We start from the raw sequence: 21,696 nt of genomic DNA on the forward strand, positions 1-21,696 counted from the left end.
ATTTCTTAGTATTTTTGAATAGTAACTGAAATAATTTCAATTTTGAAAATGAAAAATGAAAAAAACCCTATCAAATATTGCAGAGAAGGTAAGATGCTTCCCAGTGACCTATCTTCTGAGAAACTAAACACATGTAGCAGTGTCTGAAGCCAAATTTTACATCAATATGATATCAACAGTCTATTTTAAGATAGGCAAATGGCAGGGGACTGTTACCCAGTCACTAAAATACCTAAGATGGAGTAGTGTATATAATTATTAAGGAACAAAGGACATGAACTGTGCATAGCCAATTAAGAATGGTAATCAGGCACGAGACCTTCTGCAGCATACGAATCACATTTAAGGTGATGTACCATGTCCCACAACATCCCAGCTTTAGCATTTGGGAACCCATACTCATTCCCATCCTGAAGATATTTGTACAACCTCATAAACTTGCATTTTTCCTCAGTGGTATTTCTGCTTCAGAAATTGTTAGATGTTGTTAACATCTAAATGTCAGCCATTCTTATGTATGACATAACTCTGGTATATCAGAGTTTCTGATAAACAATCTCAATAAAGGCCACATTTCAAATGAGAAGTGAATGTTAAGGATTACAAAACCAGAAACAGTGAAAACCGTCCATGTTAAACTAAAAAATGTTTGAACTCCTCCTAACTGGGAGCCAAGAGTCACTACCAATCTGAGTCAGTTAGGAAAACATTACCCCAGGTCACAAAGTGAGTGCAGCCTCTCACTGCAAGACCCAAACTGGGAAAACGCAGGTGCCAAAACACACAAATGAAGGTGACCCAGTGGCAGGTTTGCTGTTGCGTCAGGAGAACTCATCGGTCCCCATCTAAAGCAGATGGAGCACCCAGGTCTACCCTCTTGCAGTTCTGGCACAATCTTACACTGTATTTTGCCAGGGAGGAGGAGAAACATGACCTGGATTACAAACACCCTCCTATGCCTACGCTGTGTGAATTTCCCAGGTCTTTAGGGACTGTCCCAGCAAGGCAAAACTATTCCTATTTCTTAAAAGAAAAGAAAACATTACCGATTTCCAGTTTTTCATCTGTGTTAGCTCAGCTAAACCAACATTATCATACAGCAGAGTCAGTTAAAGCAAAATGATGGATTTAGTGACACAACCAAATCAGGCACAGTTTTTCAGCATGTGACTTTCTGGGCTTTCATGTGCCATTCGATGAAAAAGCACACAATATCAAGGATGCAAATGAAGTTTATTATATCCCACACACTCAAAGCACAGAGACAGTCACTAAATTTTAAAAAAATTAACATAATTAATTTAAAAGATGAAGATGGGAAATGACAGTAACGCAGAATGCCAAACCCCACATAGCAAATTTTATTTTAACACATGGGGGTGTAAAGAAAGACCAGTACACTATGCTGCATTGGATTTTACTCTGTTCATATGTAGCAACCACCACAATATTCTCATGCATAGTAGATTAATAAACTTCTGTTTCAGAACAAAAAGTATCTTTCCCAAAGGCATCTTCAAAGTTACCCTGATTTTCCTGGGATCCTTTGTTTCTTCCTTTTACTTCTTCTAAATATAAATTAAATTCAGGAAGAAGAATTTTAAAACACTATTATAAATTAAAACCTTATCTTTTAAGATAAGCTTATTTTACCCAGTGAATGGTCTAGAAACCTGAGTCTATATTACTTCAGAAATTGCCCACAGTTCAGGGAGATGTTTATATAAGAAATACTAAAAAAAAATAAAAATAAAAATATTCAAGGGCAATGGGAAAAACACTGTGAACCAGGAGCTATGGAACTATTGATCAGAAAAAAATAACCCTCAGCTTTTTGTTTGCTCTGTTTGCTATGCAGTGCAGGGATGAGCACTTGTGTGTAGTACATTTTCCAGTCCGGCACATTTTGAAGCGTGTGAGGCTACAAACCTTCTGTGTATGATGGATTGTCATAATGCACCTCCATAAGGACAAACAGAGGGTCAGCTGCTGTGCCGATGGATAAGCCAACATGAGGAGGGTAGGTGAAGCCCTGGAAATCAATACACACAGAAATCAATACAGAGTTAAGGGTTTTTTTGCCACAGTTAAGAGTTAATTTCTCTTTGCAAGTACATTGACTCCTTCTTGCAATGATATGATCATATTAATAATAAAATTTACAAATAAAACTTCTTTTACAGCTTTCTGAACATGGCATTGTGACGAAATGTACCTATTATGTATTCAATAAACTTAGTAACTATATCAATATAAAATAGTAGATCTTATGATTCCCAGAGGACAAGGCTCTGAGCAAACTAGTCTAACCTCACCTCTGACCCTGCTTTGAGTAGGAGGCTGGATTAGAGACTTCCTGAGGTCCTTTCCAGCCTGCATTATCCTGTGATCTTATGATTATTTATTCTGTTTGAGCAGAAAAGGAAAATTCCATTTTAAATGTATAAACATTGCATCATCAAGCACTTAGTCTGACAATAAAACCCTTATGAAGAAGTGAATCAACATCTTAAATGCTCCCAGCTTTTAAAAGCAGTATTTCCAGGGAATACAGAGGTTGCATGTAATTAACTTGCTTTTTGTGCACAAGTAACTGTATTCTAAGTAAAATGGTTTGAACAATAAAGGTGATCTTCATGGCTATGTTTTCATTAGCTGGCCAATAGCACAAGAGAAGTAGCTCTGCATGGTGAAACTGATGCTCAAATGATGCTCCTCTGGACAAGTTCTGGTCAGGTTCCATGTACTGAACCCCATTTATTGCTAAAGGTGCTGGTTTCACCCCTGCACGTTTATTTTAACTTCATCCCAGAGAGGCCTGTGAAAATTCTCAATCCATTCATGATGATGAACAAAGCTTTGTAAGTGGGGATATCTGGGAGATTTATTTCAAAAGCTCACTCCCCGTTCAAACCAAAACACCAGTATCTCCTAAGTGAACTCATTTACCAAATTCACTTTAACTGGAATTAATCTGCACCATTTTATAGTATATAGCTAATATTTTAATATGCAATTTGATGTTCTAACTTTCTGAAATGTGCAATTTGAGATTCCAATTTTTTGATGCTTGATGAACATTAATGAATTAATTGTAGTATATAGTAAAAAATATTATCACCTTCATTCCATATAAGGGTAAGCTAAAGTTAGTGAAATGGATACTTGGGCAAACCTGAATGTAACCCAGATCTGTCAGATTTCTCTTTACGATCTTTAACAGGATCATCCTTGCAAAAACTTCCATAGGGCTTGTCAAATGATAACTTATTTATATGAGTTTTTAATTTCACTTAGATTAAGACAGTTGAAAGTACAAATACTAGGTCAGAGCATAGCTGATGGCAAAAATGCACAAAGCATACACCAGGGATAATGCTCATAGTGGATTAAACTTCTTTTGATGGGTCCATGTAACAACTCTTGCTTCCTCACACTGCAGCATTTGCAGATGGTTTTGGACTGCAGACTGGCAAACGAAGGTTCCAGAAAGTATCATCACCCCACCCCTCTATGCCCAAACCATCATTTGGGTGGGCACACAGTGAATCAAGGGCATAAAGAGCTGGGATTCTTTTGGCAGTCATGCTGTGTTATGTTAGCTGAAAGCATTAACTGTAGCCTAAATTAACATGAAATAAGCTGCAGACACAGCCTGGGGTGAGCATGGTATCAGAGCTTGTATTTTCTGTAGATATGCCCCACTGCCATAAGCAAAATGGTCTCTTTATGCTGGCTCTGCATCGACACTGAATCTCTCCTACACTGAAATGATGTTCCTTTGGACAGGTAGGAAACTTCAGAATGATATGCCTGAATGGGGCAACAGCAAAATCAGGTCCTGGTGAGGCACAAAATTAAATTTATGTATAACTTCATTCAGAAAGTTGTGCCTCTGTGTTCTTTATGAAGTCACCTACAGATTGTTTCTGTCATTATCCGCAGGTAGCAGATAGCGGTCATTGCTGGAGGCACGGTATTTCCACATCAGATGGGAAAAGCTGATACAGTGACAGATTTCCATGCTCCAAAGCTATCTTTCTCCCCTAAGGCATCAACTCCCTCTCTACTATTTTCATTACTTTTGGGTTGTCACTCAGGATGACCACTGCATTTCATACTTGAAAGGCCAAGAGGAGGTTGAGGACTTACTGCTGAAGCATTTAGGGACTGTGAACCCAGACCCTTAAAAACAGACAGATTAAGTAATCACTATTACACCAGGAAGAAATTTCATGATGATACACACCCTCACAAAGCCCCATTAATGAACCATGCTAGGCAGACATTCATCCTACCTCTCCTCCAATGGCCCAAGCAAAAATGACCGTCTCACATGTAAGAAAAGAGTCTGGCATGTTGGGGTGGTAACACTCATGCCCATAGTCCAGAACACTGTCATTCAAATTGCTGCTGCACTGGTAGAGCAGGATATGGTGCACCAGGTTCTCGTGGCCTTTCTGGATCAATGGCTCAACCTATCAATGGTAAAAAGAAAACAAAAGAAAAAAAGAAAACATATCTCAGTGTGACTATTTCAATGCAGATATGAAGACAGGACTAAAAATTCTATGACACTTTTATTTTAAAAGAGGAGACTTGATGTTAGATTGTACTTAGCTTGAGATGTCACCCCAACACTCTGCTAACTCAAGGAATGAAGTTTCCAAAATTTTCATTTCACCCAAGTGCATCAATGAGGGGAAGGGAAAAAATTCTGCATCTGAACAAAACCTGTTACAATTTTTCTTGTTCTCTTTTCTCCCATCCTGGTTTTGCACTGTCACTTTTCTTTCTCCCTGCCCAATCTTGTTTAGCCACATTCCATAAAGAGGGAGGATATAAACTACTCAAAGGTTTTCATCCCTGTTTCTGCCTCTTTTGTACTACTTGAAATTACAGCTGCCCATAAATTCTGTAAATCTAGGGTGAGCCTAGAGGTATACCCCACATTCCTCTGCAGCTCAAAATGGACTTGCAAATTTTTTTGACATCTACAAGAAATTAGACATTTTTATTATAATTTTTTTTTAATCCACTCAGTTGTAAATACTTTATTAACATGAGGTCATTCTCGAGAGGTTGGGTGCTTCAGCCTGTTTATGGCAGTGATGAGCTAGAGGGCTCTTAGTGGTGCCCCAGTGCCCCCAGTTGAATTAGACCGCAGAACTTCCACGTAGGCTAAAATTGTTTAATTTCCATGTAAGTGTTCACTCTCTGTTTGGATGGGTAATGTTAAATCATCTCTGCCAGAGATGATGTCCCTTGGGCAAATATGAATACTTCTGAAAATAATTATTTTGAATTTCAGAACAATCATATTCCACAAAATACCAGCACTATAGAATACAGTATTAAAATGAAAGGAGTTCTTCCCTTGCTCCTGCTTTCAAAGATTTCATCCCATTCTGTCATACCTACCTTCAAGTTCAGTAAGATAATGATTAATATTTTCACAAGAAAAGTAAAGCTTTGACAATGCAACTCTTAAGATGCAGGGTGCCATGCAGTATTGCCTTTCAGTATTAGGAAAGAGAAGGTTACTTTAAACAGGAAAAGAATATATATGCATCCTAAATTTGCATCCATTTCATTTTGCAAGCACATTCATGTGCTACTGGAGGACAAGAACAGGGTAAGCAGGAGCAGTTTATTTAAAATATTGTTTTGTTAAAATATTGTCAACACAATTTCTCTCTCTGCATTTTGTTCATACTGCTAGATCAATTACAAAAGAGGAAGGGCAGGAGGAAGCAGCCAGAGCCTGTGTGCATCAAGGCCATCCTTGCTGACATGAATCTGCAAAGCACATTGAAATTTGGCTCTTGGGGACTTCAGATGCTGCTGAGTACCTGCATGTCCACCCAAGAAGAGCACAACCCACTTCAATGAACTTAGAAATCAGTGGAAAGATGCCAATTGATTCAGATGCACCAAGTTTTATTCTGGAGGCAAGACTGAAGTACTCCATAGGGGATCATCTGTACTGTTCTCAGTAATCCCCATTTTAGTTAGCATTATCAACATTGTGAATTACTGCACTACAGAAGTAAAAGGTATTTTTGAAGAAGATGAGTCAGTTTTCCCAAGAAATAAGAATGTATTTCCCAGTATATCAGACTGAATGACAAAGATTCAGAAATCCATTTCAGCTTGATGTTGCTTCTTCCCTCTGCTCCATCACACACCTGCATATTTATCCAAGTACTGCAGAGCCCAGACACAGTCATAACATGGCAGCTTATAGATTAAATACCAAAATGTATCTCAAGAATTTTGAAGCTCTGATTACTGCATATGTTAGTCAAGGAAATGGTTATGGGAATATTATCCCTATATCCACCAGGAAAAAAGAGAACTTTCGTCCCAACTTGTGATAGTTCTGCCTTCTGCTACAGGATCCCAGCACCTGCTGTGCTTAAAATCACTACTTCAAAACCAGCTTCCCCTCAAACCATGGGACATCACCAAAATTAGAAACTCACATCCTGTCATTGGTTTTCAGTGTCACTTACCTAAACAATTACAGCACTTCAAAAAGCAGTTTTGTTTGGCTTTCTTAAGTGAAGAAAATAGAAACAAAAACTAGAACAAATCCTCACTCATCTTTACAATGCATCTTGTAGGAAAACTTACATTCTTCAGATGCAGAAATAAATAATGAAGAGCAGCAGTGAAGTTATGCTTTTCACATGTTTTTACTACAACTTGATTAGAGAGAAATTTCTCTTTCCCCTTTTAAACAGCATATAAACAAGAAAGAAAGAAAATATTAGAGTGGTCAAAATTCTATTAAAAAAATCTTAGAAAAATCTTATTAATACCGTATTGTTTCAAAATGTATGGAAATATTTCAATGGCTAGCTCCCTAAGGCTCACAGCACTATTTCTAAATGAAACAAGAGAAGGAAGAGGACCAGAGCCCTTAAGACACTTCTCTGATCTGAAGAATAACTAACTGTATTTACTTAGTAAAATAACTTGAGCAGAAAAAAAAATTAAAAAAATACAGTCCCATACTCTATTGTAGTGTTTAAATGGAGCAGGGGTTTAAATGTGCCATTTTACATCCCAGGTGAGTGCTGTCCTATTTACTCAGCTATTGGTCATTTTAGCTTATATAATAATAGAATAGATTGGTTATTTAGGCTGCCTCACACTTCCTCTCTGACTTTCTACAAAGAACATCTGTATAGATTACTGTAATCCAAGCCAAAAAGACATTCCCAAACCTCATTTTTTTTTCTCAAATAAACAAAATCTTGTTTTCTGGACTGCCTTACAGGTAAAGATGAACAACTGAGTTTCTCAAATAAGGGGCCAAATTCAGGAAATCATTAATGCATTTAGAAGTGCACATAAGTAGCCCCAGGTGTAAAATTACTTGCTAAAGCAGGTATCTATAATTAGATACCCAGATCAGGGTGGCCTGTTTACCAGAGTACTTGCAGCCTCAATAGATGATAACATACAATTTTCAGAGCTCTACTCTTCCTGGTCTCCAGTCACAATGATGGGGGACCAGCCCTGAAGAGTCACCATGACTGTTTTGTTAATTTGTGCAACTTTTGGGATACTTAGGGAAAGAAAATAATTTGAAGTGGCACACTAAGGCATAGGAGTGAAATATACACATAAAAAGTGAAAAAACCAGGCACACTACATAATAGCCATTAAACTCTGCAGATTTAAGTGGATAGCTAATTTTTATTTGGATTCTTATTTATACACAGCCTTGTTAGCTCTGGTCTCTTACTACAAGGGGACTTTAAAATGACACTCTGAGCCAAGCAGTAAAATAAGCAATAATTGGGTAATTTAGATGGGTTATATTGAAAATGGGAATCCACCTTTCTTTTCATTAATTATGAAGAAACCTGTGACTTTGAAATGTATGTCGTTCCTCTGTCCTCACCACTTCCTACCAACCCCTTATTAGCCAAAGAAGCAAAGAAAGAAACTGGAAGAAGACTAAAAAGGAATATGCATATAACTACCTATCTTCCCCATTTTACCTCATTCTTTGAGGCTCATCTGTGGAATTTTCAGTTGCCGACATGCAAGGAAGACCCAGCTGTCAGGGTTCATCTCTTTGCCATGTTGTGAATAAGCCTGCAGAGATACTGCACCACCGGGCACCTCGGTGACTTCTTCCCCTGCAGGCAAAGTGCATTTTCTGCTTGACATTTCCTAACTGCCAGAGGCATGGAGAACAAAAGCCCCACATCCACCCTACATCAAAATGCCCAAAGTGTTTGGGATACTGCAAAACATAAGTGCATGCAACAAGGCACAACCTCTCCTGTTTTTCATGAAACCTGCAGGAAGATGAACACAGTTTATTATTCATGATCATCTGCCTTACGCTTCTTCCTCTCCATCCTTCTTGAAAGCTTGGCCAAAAAGTCTTTCAAATTAAGCACACTAACATACGTGAACCTGACTCCCACTAACAGAGGAAAAAAATAACAGATGTACTACAAACCCCCAGCACTTCAAATCAGGGCTCCCAAGGAAGGAGGTATTTAAAATGTATCACAAATGAAGGCACTGACTTCTGCATCTAAAAGTGTGGGTTACAGTCGTGGTGCTTGGTTTGTATTCATCAGGCAGGATGAGAGGTTTTACAGATCTCCCTTCATGGTACAGAATCTCTTAGGACTTGTGAAAATGCTGAATTTCAAAAAATATAAAGTAAGAAATTTTCTAGTCATTCTAATGTTAAACCAGATCACATGTGAGCTGTTCACCTCTCATTTTAACAGAAGCCCTACTTTAGTCAACAGGCTGACATGTCAACAAAGAAAATGTTTATATCTGCCAGGGCCAGCTTACTCATCCTCAATTTTTCTTCCTCTCTTCTCTGTTTCCTATTATCACTTTACCTATTACACAATCTGAACTTTGTCATATGTTTTGGGATTTTTTTCCCTTATAAAAGAAGCTAAAATTTTAACATAACAGTGCCTTGCATCTCAAGCTGATGATAAGCAGGGTCAGGATACTAATGTGTCATGTATAAACAGGCGGAAAATACAAACAACTCCAGTGGTCCAAGAAGTTAGATTTACTACAAGATAAAAACATCTCCAGAAACCTGGAAGTCTTTCTTGCTTATTCCTGCTCTTCTACCCTTTCACTTGTTCTGATTTCTTTGATGGTAATAAACATGGTTTGTTCTTTATGCCAGCTTGTGAAAATGATAAAAGCTATTCAAATATATCCATAGTCTCACCACAGTGTCCCTGTTTAGAAAATATGGCCCACCAAATGTCAGAAAACAAAAACCTGACTTTATTTTTATATATAGAAATAGCAACAGGTTTCTGATTTGTTTGCAGCAATGTTTCTACACTAAAATGTCAAAGAAAATAATGATTTTTTTTTTTCTGGCTCAAACAGGTAGTTCCAAATTAATCTCATATTTTAAAGACACAGTATATTGCCATGTAAATTATTCTGAATAAGGCTGCAGCCTTGTACAACACCTCATGTAGGTAGACAGTGGTGACACAGGGAAGAAAATGTACTTCTTTAGTCTCAAAATGGAGAGTAAAAATTTGATTTTTATACTAGCACTGCTACACCTAGGAGAGTTTCTAGTCTGTGGTTGGTTAATTCATTTATATGAACTTCCTCTGTCTCTGATTAACTCAGAGCAGAAAGTGATGGCATTGAAACTGAGTACTGGCTGAGTTCACTTGAAAATTTTTGCAGAAGACCAAGTTATAGTCCTTGCTTTCTGTACTCCTCATCAGAAAGGATTACTGATTACTTTGGTCTTTGTACTTCTTTTGAAAATGTATACCAAGCACACATATTAAAAAATTATATGACTTAAAAAACTTTCTCAAAGGGTGACATGATTTCTTCTCATTCGAATTCATCAATATTTTTTTCTGAGTTTTTTTAAAGTGTAATTGTGAAATGACTAAATATTTATCTAAAACATCACTTTTAGGGTTTTAGATTTTTCTTCAGAAAAGCAAATACTTATTAAATTTGGCTTTATAAAGTTGGGCCTTTTTAAAAAAAAAAACAATTTATGTATTCCAGAAAAAAACCTGTCAGTAATATGGCTTTATTTTCCCATAAATATTCTGAAAGAAAAGCATCAGCCATTTGCTGCCTAACACTGCTTCCTGCACGAAGCCCAGAGGTGAGCTGAGATAAAACAAGAGCTGGAAACACTTCTCTAAGCTGGGGTAGATGTTGAAGTCCATGACTCCAGGGCAGACCAGGATTTTAATACTAACAACCAAACAGCTATCTCATGTTACTAGAGGAGCCTGCCTATGCCAGTGTCACATCTGGGACACAAATCTGCTGCAGACCTTCAGCCCAGAGTTAAGGCATTTTGGGGTCAGGCAAGGACCACCTTCCCCATGCCTCTGTCTGTCAGAAGGCATTAAATTAATGCCACAGAATAGTTAGAGCTGAAAGAGACACTTCCAGCGCTCAGCTGGCTGCAGTCTAGCGTGGACTAGCTGCTGTAATCTTTGCTGAGATCATCTGCATGTACACAGCTTATTGCTCATTCCTGTTTTCTGTACAATCAGACCTGTGCAATCACTGTACAATCCAGATCCTAAATTCAGTCATCACCTCTAACAAATCCCTTTAAATCATTCCCTATTCCAGGTGCTTCTCAGTCTACACTGTGCCACTTAGAAAGGCGTATGTTCTGGTGAGTTAATTGCAGGAGGTAGAGCAAAGCCACTGCTTCTGGCTCCCTCATGGTCATCAGGGATGATTACGCCTAAGATACAACAAGGAGCACTACTGCTGAACTTGAATTACCTTCAAGGGTAAAAATGTTAACCCAAATTATTCTCATACACATTTTTCATACCTTCCAGCTGGAGAAAAATATAACCTGAGCATTTAGTGACAGCTCTTGATTTTTGTATTTAAATAAAAACAGAGATGTAGACAAGAAACAAGAAACTGGCAACAGAAACCATGCCCAGCCCTAATCTCATAATGTGATTAAGTAAGGTTTCCTTGGAGGATGGAAATTTCCCAGACTGAAACTTCTATGCTATTTAAGGCACTGGAATTTGTGGGATTTGTACTTAATATGTGTGGAGGGTTTGTTTTTCCCCTAAGTGAGATTCAAATACCAGACATAATTTTAATTTTAAATACCAATGTTATCTGATTGATTGATTAATTTAAGCTGTATTGTTGGCATTTGGTCTTAACTGGTTTTGTGTACTCTTTTAAATGTAGAACAAAAATTCTAACATCATTGAGCAGGGAAGGTCCTTACTACATGGATGGAAAATATTATTCATAGCACAGATATTTCCTGTTCTTGGTGTTAAAAAAGGATCTGTTTACTCTGTGACTGTGTTGTTCAATGAAGGCTCTTATACAGGTTTTATTGGTATACAGCATTAAGAAGTAATTACCATACCTCTGTTTTAAGGTTTAGAATTTTTATTGGAAAAGAACATGTACTTTCAGATAAAATTTAACTGTTGCTGTGCTTTTAGCTTGAAGAGAAGGCTATTTACATAAATTTACATAAATTCTTCTATCCCCATGTAGTACTACTAATAATTATACTGTACATTCAGAATTTCTGCAGGTCATTCTGCCAAACAAATATTTTAATTAAGAAAGAGGAATCAAAAAACATAATACACAAGAAGCCCAAACATTTAAAAACAAGAATTAGAGATGCGTTATGGACCTCTTGTTCTCTCTGCCATCAAGCCCATTCTTAAGTTCTAATTCCTAATTAATTACCTGGAACTCTGCCACTCATAAGGAGTTTCAGACTTTAAAGACTTACAGTAATTTAGACTAAATCCAAAAGATGTATACCTCAAAGAAATACCAATAAAACATTGTTTCTGCCTGACGTATGCCTGAAGATTTAAGATAATGCATTTAGAAATAGTTAAAAAGTATAACCCTGACGAGCAATCTCATAAAAAGCTCAGGTCAAGCAAAAACATGTTTCATTTGGTGAATGCATCCTAGCAGTACACTCATTGTACTCCTAACCAGCAGAGCCACTGGCAGGGGTTGCGGTCTTCAAGATGGCCATAGTCTCTCAGCACAGCTGACACACTTCAAGCAGAATTAATTGGCAATTAATCATGAACATCATTACTTCCTTATGAAAACAATATCATAATAAAGTAATGTGTAACCAAATATGTTTGAGGTCTAAGGCCAAAATGGGTAGCCAATAAAGAGTTTGTATTTATTAAAGAGGAACATGTAATTTGAATAGTGTAAATAATAAAGTCAGTGAAAGTACTCCCATTTGTTCATGGAATCACCATTCTTGCACAGCAATGTCTATTTCTTTCTGGCCGCAATGGAAAGGGTTTTAATTCTATTGTAGAATTGCAAAGCAATCCCCTCGATCATGCAGCTAAATAACATAACACTTTTTCCTCCTCCTGCTTGGGAGTGAGCACGCAGCTCTGCCTGAAGACAGAATATATGAGAATTGACAGCGTGTCCCTTTTTTGTTTTGCACATACAGAAGTACACTACCAGGAAACACGTTTTCTGAAAATGACATGCTGACTTCTGAGGGGCTACCAAAAGGGACCTTAGGTGAGAAAGACCTTAGGCATTCAGATACTGAGCTCCTAGAGGAGCCACCAACCTGCACACCCTGGCACCTTCAGTTTGAATGGAAAGCAAGGGATAAAATAAGCACAAGGCTCATGATTTTGACATGACAGCCTCCAGAGCAACTCTCAGAAATTATTGCTCATAACCCTCTAAAAATTTTTATTTACATGGTTAATATGCAAGAATAAGAGGGCTTGCAAAATAAATGCAGTTAAGTAATGATCACATTAATACTCACATTTTCTCTCATTTTCCACATTTTCTCACCCAGAATCAGATCCCGGTATATCCTTTTGCAGAACTTCATCACCCATCAACACATGCAGGAAGTCACACAACAAGGGCTATTTTCAGATTAGATGGCTCTTTTAAAGTCTGCGTTAAAATTATACCGTAACAATTATCTAGAAACCAAAACTGTGATTGGCACTTCATAAAACAGACACGGTTTCAGTCCCAGCAACTTAAGACACAGCAATGGAAAGGTCACAGCAGCGCAGGAAGCTGGGGAAAGGGGGTTATGGTCAATTCATCACACCTTGTTCTTCCCACCACTCAGAGAGACGAGTCTTTCTCCTGCTCCACTGTTGGGTCCCTGCCATGGGTGACAGTCCTCAAGCTTCTCCAATGTGAGTCCACCCCATGGACAGTTCTCCATAAACTGCTCCAATGGGGGTCACTTTTCCACAGGGCGCTGTCCTTCAGGCACAGCCTGCTCCAACATGGGTCCTCCCCAGGGTGACAAGTCCTGCCAGGAAAGCTGCTCCAGTGTGGGCTCCTCTCTCCATGGGTCTGCAGGCCCCTGCCAGGCCCCTGCTCCAGCATGATTCCCACAGCTTCACAGCCTCCTCTCAGACATCCAGCTGCTCCAGCGTGGGCTCCTCCACAGGCCGCAGGTGGATCTCTGCATCCCTGTGACCCTCCATGGCCTGCAGGGCCACAGCTGCCTCACCATGGTCTGCACCAGGGGCTGCAGGGAAATCTCAGCTCTGGTACCTGGAGGAGCTCCTGCCCCTCCTTCTTCACTGACCTTGGGGTCTGAATAGCTCTTCCTCTTGTGCTGTCACTCTTATTCACTGGCCACAATTACACCTGCACAATAACTCTTTTTTTTTTCCTTCTTCTTAAATCTGTTATAACAGGGGTGTTCCCACCATTTCTGACTGGCCCAGCCTTGGCCAGTGGCACATCCATCCATCCTGGGATTGTCTCTGTTGGACATGGAGAAAAGCTTCTCGCAGCTTCTCCCAGAAGCCACCCCTGCAGCCCCTCTGACACCAACCATGCAAACCCGATACAGTCTGCTCTCTGTGGACATGGTGCAGAGCCCTTCTCTGACCACTGTCTATTTTTCCACTGTTTCTAATGTGGAGTTTATGAATCTATGCTCTGTTCATAGCTGTGACTACTGTGCATTGCAAGTGAGAGCAAAGATGAAGAGAGTCACCACCAGTAGCTGGGGTTGCGCATTAAAAGATTGGTACCGAAGAGAAATACTTCAGTTAGATCGAAATAGAAAATTCTGCTCCACTTAATTATCATTGGAGCAATGTAATTTGCCTTATTGAAAATTTGTTTAAGATGCTGCTACAATGTGATTTGTCTGAATTAGAAGGCTGATCTTCAGAAACAATGCCAAGATGCTAGTAGGACCAAGCTAGGTTTGTTCTGTAATCCATCCACACAAGCCCCATCAAGAGAGATTTTACTACCTACGAGCCTGCTGTTCTGGTATTCGCACAAAAGATGCTTTGTAACTGCACATCTAAGGCCTAATGCTGCTCTGAAGAAGTGTACTGTTGCCTGCTCTGATAAGAAGTGCTGGATGTTTGGCTGTGGACAACTTTCTTATTTTTTCTATGCATCACCTAGTCATAGGTTTACTTGAAAATCATATATAGAGCTAAGGATGAGGAAGAAAAAATAAAAACATGGCCCAAGACAAAATAGCGTTAATCAATAGCAAAGGGGTCCTGAAGATCACCCCACAAATCCTCTCAGAATTGGGAGGTTAAAGTCAGAGCTCTTCACAAAAATTGTACTTTCCCCTTTTCCATGCTTACTTTTGGTCACATTTTAAATTAAGACTACTGTCATCTGACTTTTGTTTAATGAAAAAATCACACATTTCCTATAACCTGCTGGCACAGTCAATACATTGCCATAATAGATGGAGGTTATTTTTATTTAAAAATCAAAAATCAAAGAAAATTGATTAAATTAACTAGACATTCAACTCTGCTGATGACAAAAATGTAGTCAGTTATTTTTGCATGCTGAATATGGAATAAACAATGCAGTAATAACCGCATAATTTAAGAATTCTTGTAGTGAAGATAGACAAGTGAAATGAAAGAAGACTACCACAAAATAAAAATATGTAAGAAATATAAAGTTTGGTAAGACAGTAAAATCTGTGGTCATACATAACTTAATCTGTGGTCATAAAATGGAATAATACCTTAAACAATTTTGCATATGAAATAATTTAGCAGAATATGAGAGAATAATATATTTCTGTTATTTCCTCAGACAGAGCTTGGGAAACTTTTAATTTTCAGCCTGCTCAGTTGCATGAATCTTTAGCACTGCAAAGCCTAAGGGGCCAATTCAGGCTTGCACTGAAGAGCCAGCCCTGCAGATCAAAGGGCAGATAGCTTACAAGCTCTGCAGCGTAAGATGATTGTTTGGTTGCCAATCTAATTTACTGGGGCTGAAATTGCTTTGTAGGGGAATGCATGGGAAAATATAGAGCATTTGTTTATGTCAGGCTGCATGATGCAATTCGCTCGAGTTATCACATTTAGCAAAATGTAAAAGTTCAGGCCAGAGAATAACGAGTTGTTACTGTCTGGTATCACTCAAGTTAAAAATCAGTGCCCTCATTTAGGTACTGCAGGCTACAAGCTGCCCTTCTGGCTTCCAATCAATCAGTCTCTTAAACTGGAGTCCCTTTGTATTTTCACACTGGGGTCTTTGGTATTACTAAAGCATTCCGCTGTCAAAAAACAGAGTTACCCTTGGCAACAAGTTTTTTGGAGTTCTTTACTTCCTTATCAGTTTGCCCCGAAACAGAACATGAAGATTAACTGGCAGCTGCTGCTGTTCTAATACAGGCCTTTCTTTAATTGAAAAGAGGCTCCCTCTTCTAAGGAGATCAGCAATGGAAAACTTTAGTGCTGATATAAAAATATGCCTAATGTAGCACTTCTCAACTAATGCTAAATAATTTTTATTCTGGTTATATGATTAGCCTGTTTCACTAGTCACATCGTAAGCATAGTGCAAAAAAATTACACAAAGCTGTGGTTGAGAAAAGATCATTTTTCCCACAGGCAAATTAAAAAAAAAAAGCATTATTTTGCAATTTTTGCTTTTCTCACAGTCTCTTTTCTCCCCTGACCTTTTTGGTTGGGATATGTCTCCCCTGATTCATTCATCTGGGAGTTACTTATCTAATACAGGCTGCTGGTCTGGGTTCTCTCATCCATCAGTGGAGAGAGAGAGCAAACCACACGCAGGATGCTTGAGCTCATACATTTATGACAGCTCCTCTAGGATGATACAAACAGCCAGTTTTGCCACTGTAAGGTAAATTAAGCAGCTGGCTCAGAACAATAGATAAGTCAAGTTAGATGAAAGGAAACCCATCTCTATGGCTGAAAAATTACTGTCTTTAATATGTTACCAGAGTATCCGTGAGTTGTACTGAAGAGTTACTGAATTTTGACCACACAGCTTAATCTCCAGTGTGGGGCTTCTTCCCCATTTCAGCAGCGCTAAACCTGCTCACACCATTCTCATACGTAGGTTCAAATAATGCATGTGGAAGAACTGCTTTATACAAGGACCAAAACTTCTGAGAGTTTACAAAATGCAACTACTATCCTCCTTTCCAATCCCAAATGCCCTCGAAAACTGGGTGTCCTATTTAAAAAGTTCTCTTCCAGAACCAGAAATATTTTAAGCTCTTGGGCACAGCCATGTCACAGAATTTCTGCTGGTATTTCCTCTGACTATACTAGTTTTGAAACAACCTATTAAGTTTAGAACTAAGGAAAAATTAGTTATTCTTAGAGAAAAGACATGCAGATACAGCTAAGTGACTGTACTACCCAATCTTGGGGTTTATTTTACATAAAATGTTTTTCCCACTCTTGGAGTAAAATTCAATATTTGACATGTTTTTGAGTAAGGGATTATTACTAATGAAGCCTGGGGAACTACTTTTCCTGAGGAAAACACAGTGTTTTTAAAAGAAATTAAGAAAACATAGGGGGGAAATTTACAGTGCTGGAACTAGCACAGGCATGCTATGCCGAAAAGCTTCACACAAATAGATTATGGCACGTCTGGCATGTAGGATATACATACCATTCTTTCACCATTATATACTATAAATTTGCAGTCTGCACACAGTATTAAACAATTTGTCAGGTGGAGAGGGAGACCACAGGTCTAGAGAATTCACAGAAAATCTAGAGACAGTAGAAGAAACACTGTATCTTAACGTCTTTTAACTGAAGCAAAAATACTAGTCAAGCACCTGGAAGACCTGATATAACTGTGAAGAGAAAGTAATGAATCCTTAGCAGATGCAGTTATTTGAATGAGCAATACAGTTAAATTGAAGTGACAGAAGACATAGAGTATTGAAACCTAAACTAAAGCTAATAATAAAAAAGAGCTGCATCTGTAGAACCACAAGTAGAAAAAGCAGCTAAGAATAAGCTTTGAATATAAAGCAAGACGTGTATTTACTGAAACACTGGGAAGAACTCCTCATGAACATGAAACAAATTTTCACTTGCTTGCTGCTGGTAAACATCTTCATGATGCCTGCTCACAGTAAGGAAAAAATAAATTCAGAAAATAAGCAAAAAAAAATTAACTATCAGCAAATAGTCTTACAGCTTGTCAAAATAGAGAGATGTGTGTCAGCACACACATATCCACACACAGTGATAATTATGAAAATCAGACACCTCAACAATACAAAAATGACAAGATTTCAATGATCTAGTCTGCTGCCACTGAATAACTTTTTTTTTTTTTTTTTTTTTAATTGAATGAGCAAAAAGAAATAGATAAACCAGATAATTTACAAGGGGGAAGATGCTACAGAGACCCATTTTCAGGCTGTGTTTCCCAGGATGATCATCTCTGTCTCTGTCAGCCCTGCTCCCAGCCCTAGTGCAGTGGTGTCTCTGCCTGTGCGAGCTCTCCACACCCAGGGACCTGCCCTTAGCATGGCTTTAGCAGGGAGACAGAAATATTTTCATGCAGATGTAGGTGTGTGGACCTGTCTGTGTGCATGCTCTACCACTAGATCCCACTCTCCTTCCTTCTGAGAGCTCCTGCTGGAGGGGAGCTTTTTCCTGAGGAGCAGTTGGTGAAACCAGATAATTTTCTTTAGGAATGTCATTAAAAGGCACATTCAGGACCAGTCAGAATAATGACATTTACAGAGAACTGCAAATAATCCCAGCAAGACATAGTCTTACAGCCATCGCCAGAAAGTCTGGGATAATAAGTGGAATGCTTTTTTCTAAGAAACCTACTTCTGAGAAAACTCCCAGCTAACTTCTGCATGCGAGAAATTGAAAATGCCTTGGATAGTGAGCCTGAGGCACACACCACTGCCTGAAGCTCAGAGCAGCAGAACAGGCCAATGAACACGTAGCTGCAGGAGTTTGCAGACAGGCAGCCATGTGCTCTCCCATGTGAAGAGCAGCCAAAGTCCACCACTCTGGGACCACTGCAGAGCCATCCTGCAAATACCTGATCTGAATGCCTGCTATTTCCTCCAAGCAATCCCTTTTATCTGTTCTGCCTATATTATTTTCAAAATTTGCCTATTATACTTATAATTCGTTCTGTTAATAGAAAATGCCCTGCAGGGAAATCCTCTAGAAGTTTAATAAATTTTCAGGGAGCCACAATTCAGCCAGGTAGGCAGTTTAAAGCTGAGGAGTGATGTAAACAATTAGAGCCACAAAACCAGCTTAGTGCCTGGCTTTGGCTGTTTACTGGACTACTATTGTCATTATTATGCACAGCTATTGAGAAACTGTCTTACTCTGTTTTATTTCTTAGCAGGCATGTTATTATGAGTTGCCTCTCCTGAAGTTCCTGGAGGCATTAGAAACAGAAAGCATTGTAGGGACATGTAGGAAGACACAATCTCTTCCCTGAGGAGAATGTTGCAAAAAATGTGAAACAAAAGATTTAACAGAGAAGTTCTAAACTTGGCTGTGTGCCCCCTTATTGCAGTGAAGATCTGTTCTCCATTGGTAAATGCAGCATAAGGAGAAATTACTTATCCATGTCCTTATTCTACCTATGAGATGAACAGAAGATTACAATCTTATCTCTTGCACAATTTACATATCATGTAGAGCAGCTTGATCAATGAAAACATGCTGTTTTCCATTCCTGTGATTCCCGGAAAGTAAGATGAATATTATGTAAAGAAAAAGAAAAGATTTAAGATCTTACATAATTTATCTTTGATTAATATTGAGAGCTCTTGCACTAGTTATTTCTTCATCTTGTGCAAACAGAAGAGACTAAAATACTACTGGAGGTGAACCCTAAAACCCAAGTGTTATCAGTTACCCAGCTGTGGCACTACTAAATTGTATTTACAAAACATATTTGTAAATACCTTAAATATATTCTGGCTCAAAGCATAATATTTTTTAAATAATGCATCTTCAATAGGCATTAAAAAATCCTTTTAAATTCAGAATCTGAGTTCAGAATCTGGTATTTGTTAACCAGAGACAATTAAAAGTTTTGATGTCTACCTTTAATAACAGGTCTCATTTTTTTGTTTCCTTCATTAAAACATCATGCTTTCCTGATGAAACTGATATTTAAAAAGTACTGTATAATAAAGTGAGTGCTCAGAGCAATTTTCAAGAGGAAGACATGATAGAGAACAGTGGAACGTAGGAAAAAAATTCCAATTGTTGCTGTTGCATCTACTTGAGACCCCAGATCACCAGCAGATTTATCCATCAGTGCAGCTAAACACACACTGTTGATGGCACACACAGTCCAGCAAGTGCCAAACTGAGCAGCTCAGAGCTCCACAAAAATCATACAGGAGCACAGAAATGGCCAAAGCCAGCTCACATCTACTCCACTGTAGTAGACTAAATTACGCCACAGACAAATCTGTACCATGTCTACACCTTCTTTTTCTGTCTGTAAAAGTAAGACGTGTAAGTTTGTGTGAAAACCGTGCTACAGAAGGAATCCAGAATCAACTGCTATGTAAGTATTTAACTAACCCAGAGAGTTTGATCAGGCCAAAGAGTTCATCCACCCTCCCCTTTGTGAAACTCAAGCTCTGTTTGCACAGCTAATATCTTCCCCAGTAACCATAAGCCCCATCCTTTGTGTATGAGTAGGCTTTAGGAAATGTTTAATCAGTTTGCAAGAGCACATAGATACAATTCCACAACAACCCTCTATGTGGCATCTAGAAACATCACTTAAAGGAAAATTTAAGTCGTGCCCCTGAAAAGAAAGGCTAAGGAAGTGTTCCTACTTAAATCTACTCTCTTTCTGTATTCATTTTTCTCTCTGTAAAAATTTGTAAACAACAATATGAAATTTTCTTGCTTTTCTGAAGAAGGAAAAATCACTGAGGATTCTACTCTAACTTTTAACGTTATAAAAAATATGCTGATTTGAAAATACAATTCCTAAAACTTTAATATTCTTTATCCATTATTGTAAGGATAAAGAATATAAAATTATTCTGAAAAATTAGCCAGTGTATTTATGAGCTAAAATCTTGTTTTAGCTTCAACCAAAGACTAGTTTTTTAAAGACTGTGCAACTATATGTGCAGTCATGCAAAGCATTTAGAAAATAAATTCAGAAATTATGAATAATGAATACTTCTAGGGAACTTTTTAGCAGAACAGCAAGAATCTACAACTTTCACAAAATTTAACATGGAAAGTTTGATTACGATACTGCCATTTTGAATGTCTCTCACTTGAAAGCAGAAAACTAGGGATCCTGACATACATATTGCAACACAAACAAATTCTCCATTTCACACAGAGAAAGTACCTGTCACAAATTTCAAATGTGATTAAAGATCAAGTACCCAAAGGCAGAAATTTGGGCCTTGCAATTTTTCATTCTGATAAACTGCAGAAATACACAATATTTCAGAGTAACTATAGGTATGTATAAATACAGACATATATACATACAGACATTGAGATCACATGTTAAAGTTCTCTGAATTAATTTAAAATTTAGGTATTACTGAATGCACTGAAGAAATATGACTGACAATTGCAACAAAAAAACAAGAAACAGAATTCTACACTTAATGCATTTGTGGGTTCAAAGAAAGATAAAAATGAGGGCCAGAACTATCTCACTGTGCTATCTTCAGCACATTAGAAAAACAAGAATTTGTTGGTTTATAAGGTCTCCAGTATATTGTTTTTGGGGAGAAATGTGAGAAACATTTTTCCCTCAGCACTCTTAAGCTTTCAATTTATAACAGAAAAGTCATAAAATGCATTATAGGAAAACATGTTCATGCATGTGGGTTTCCAAATCACCTAGGGTCCTGCTGAGCCTTGCGTGAATGTTTATTCAAACATTTTCATTATTTTTAAAATAAACTACAATGTTCATCTCTTTTTTTAATAATATTTAGGTTTTAAATTGCTGAAAACATTGGTGTGTGTTCCTATGTGATGTAACCTGGCTCCACATTGATCATCACAAGAAAGGTGACTGGAATCAAATAAGAACCTGGCCCTTTATTTGAACTAATATCACCATTTAATTATTTTTTTAGTTTAAAATTACTATTTGTTGAAAGAAATTCATTAAATTCCTATATAAAAGTAGAAACTTGATGTAACATGCTTTTAGACAATTTCCTTGCCAGAAATATTTACAGACAGCAATGATTTTCAATCTCATTTTCTTAAGGAAGAAAGGATGAAGGAAAAAAGATCTGCAAAAAAGAGGGTCTGTCACTGTGCCTCCCAGTTGTCAGGGCACACCTGAGCCAGGTTCTGGGCACACATACACAAACACTTGATCCACATC

At 38.0% G+C, this 21,696-nt stretch overlaps 1 protein-coding gene across 1 annotated transcript in view; it reads right to left on the reverse strand.

The window, feature by feature from the left end:
* The window catches only part of MOXD1 (monooxygenase DBH like 1), a 50,746-nt gene that overhangs the window by 12,940 nt on the left and 16,110 nt on the right, over window positions 1-21,696 (reverse strand). The window contains exons 5-6 of the mRNA XM_058836921.1: window positions 4,299-4,478; window positions 1,930-2,032 (exon numbers count right to left, since the gene is read on the reverse strand). Of these exons, the coding sequence (XP_058692904.1) occupies window positions 1,930-2,032; window positions 4,299-4,478 (283 nt within the window). The remainder of the gene's footprint in view (window positions 1-1,929; window positions 2,033-4,298; window positions 4,479-21,696) is intronic.

This window comes from Poecile atricapillus, chromosome 3, assembly GCF_030490865.1.
Source record: "Poecile atricapillus isolate bPoeAtr1 chromosome 3, bPoeAtr1.hap1, whole genome shotgun sequence".
Lineage (NCBI taxonomy): Eukaryota > Metazoa > Chordata > Aves > Passeriformes > Paridae > Poecile > Poecile atricapillus.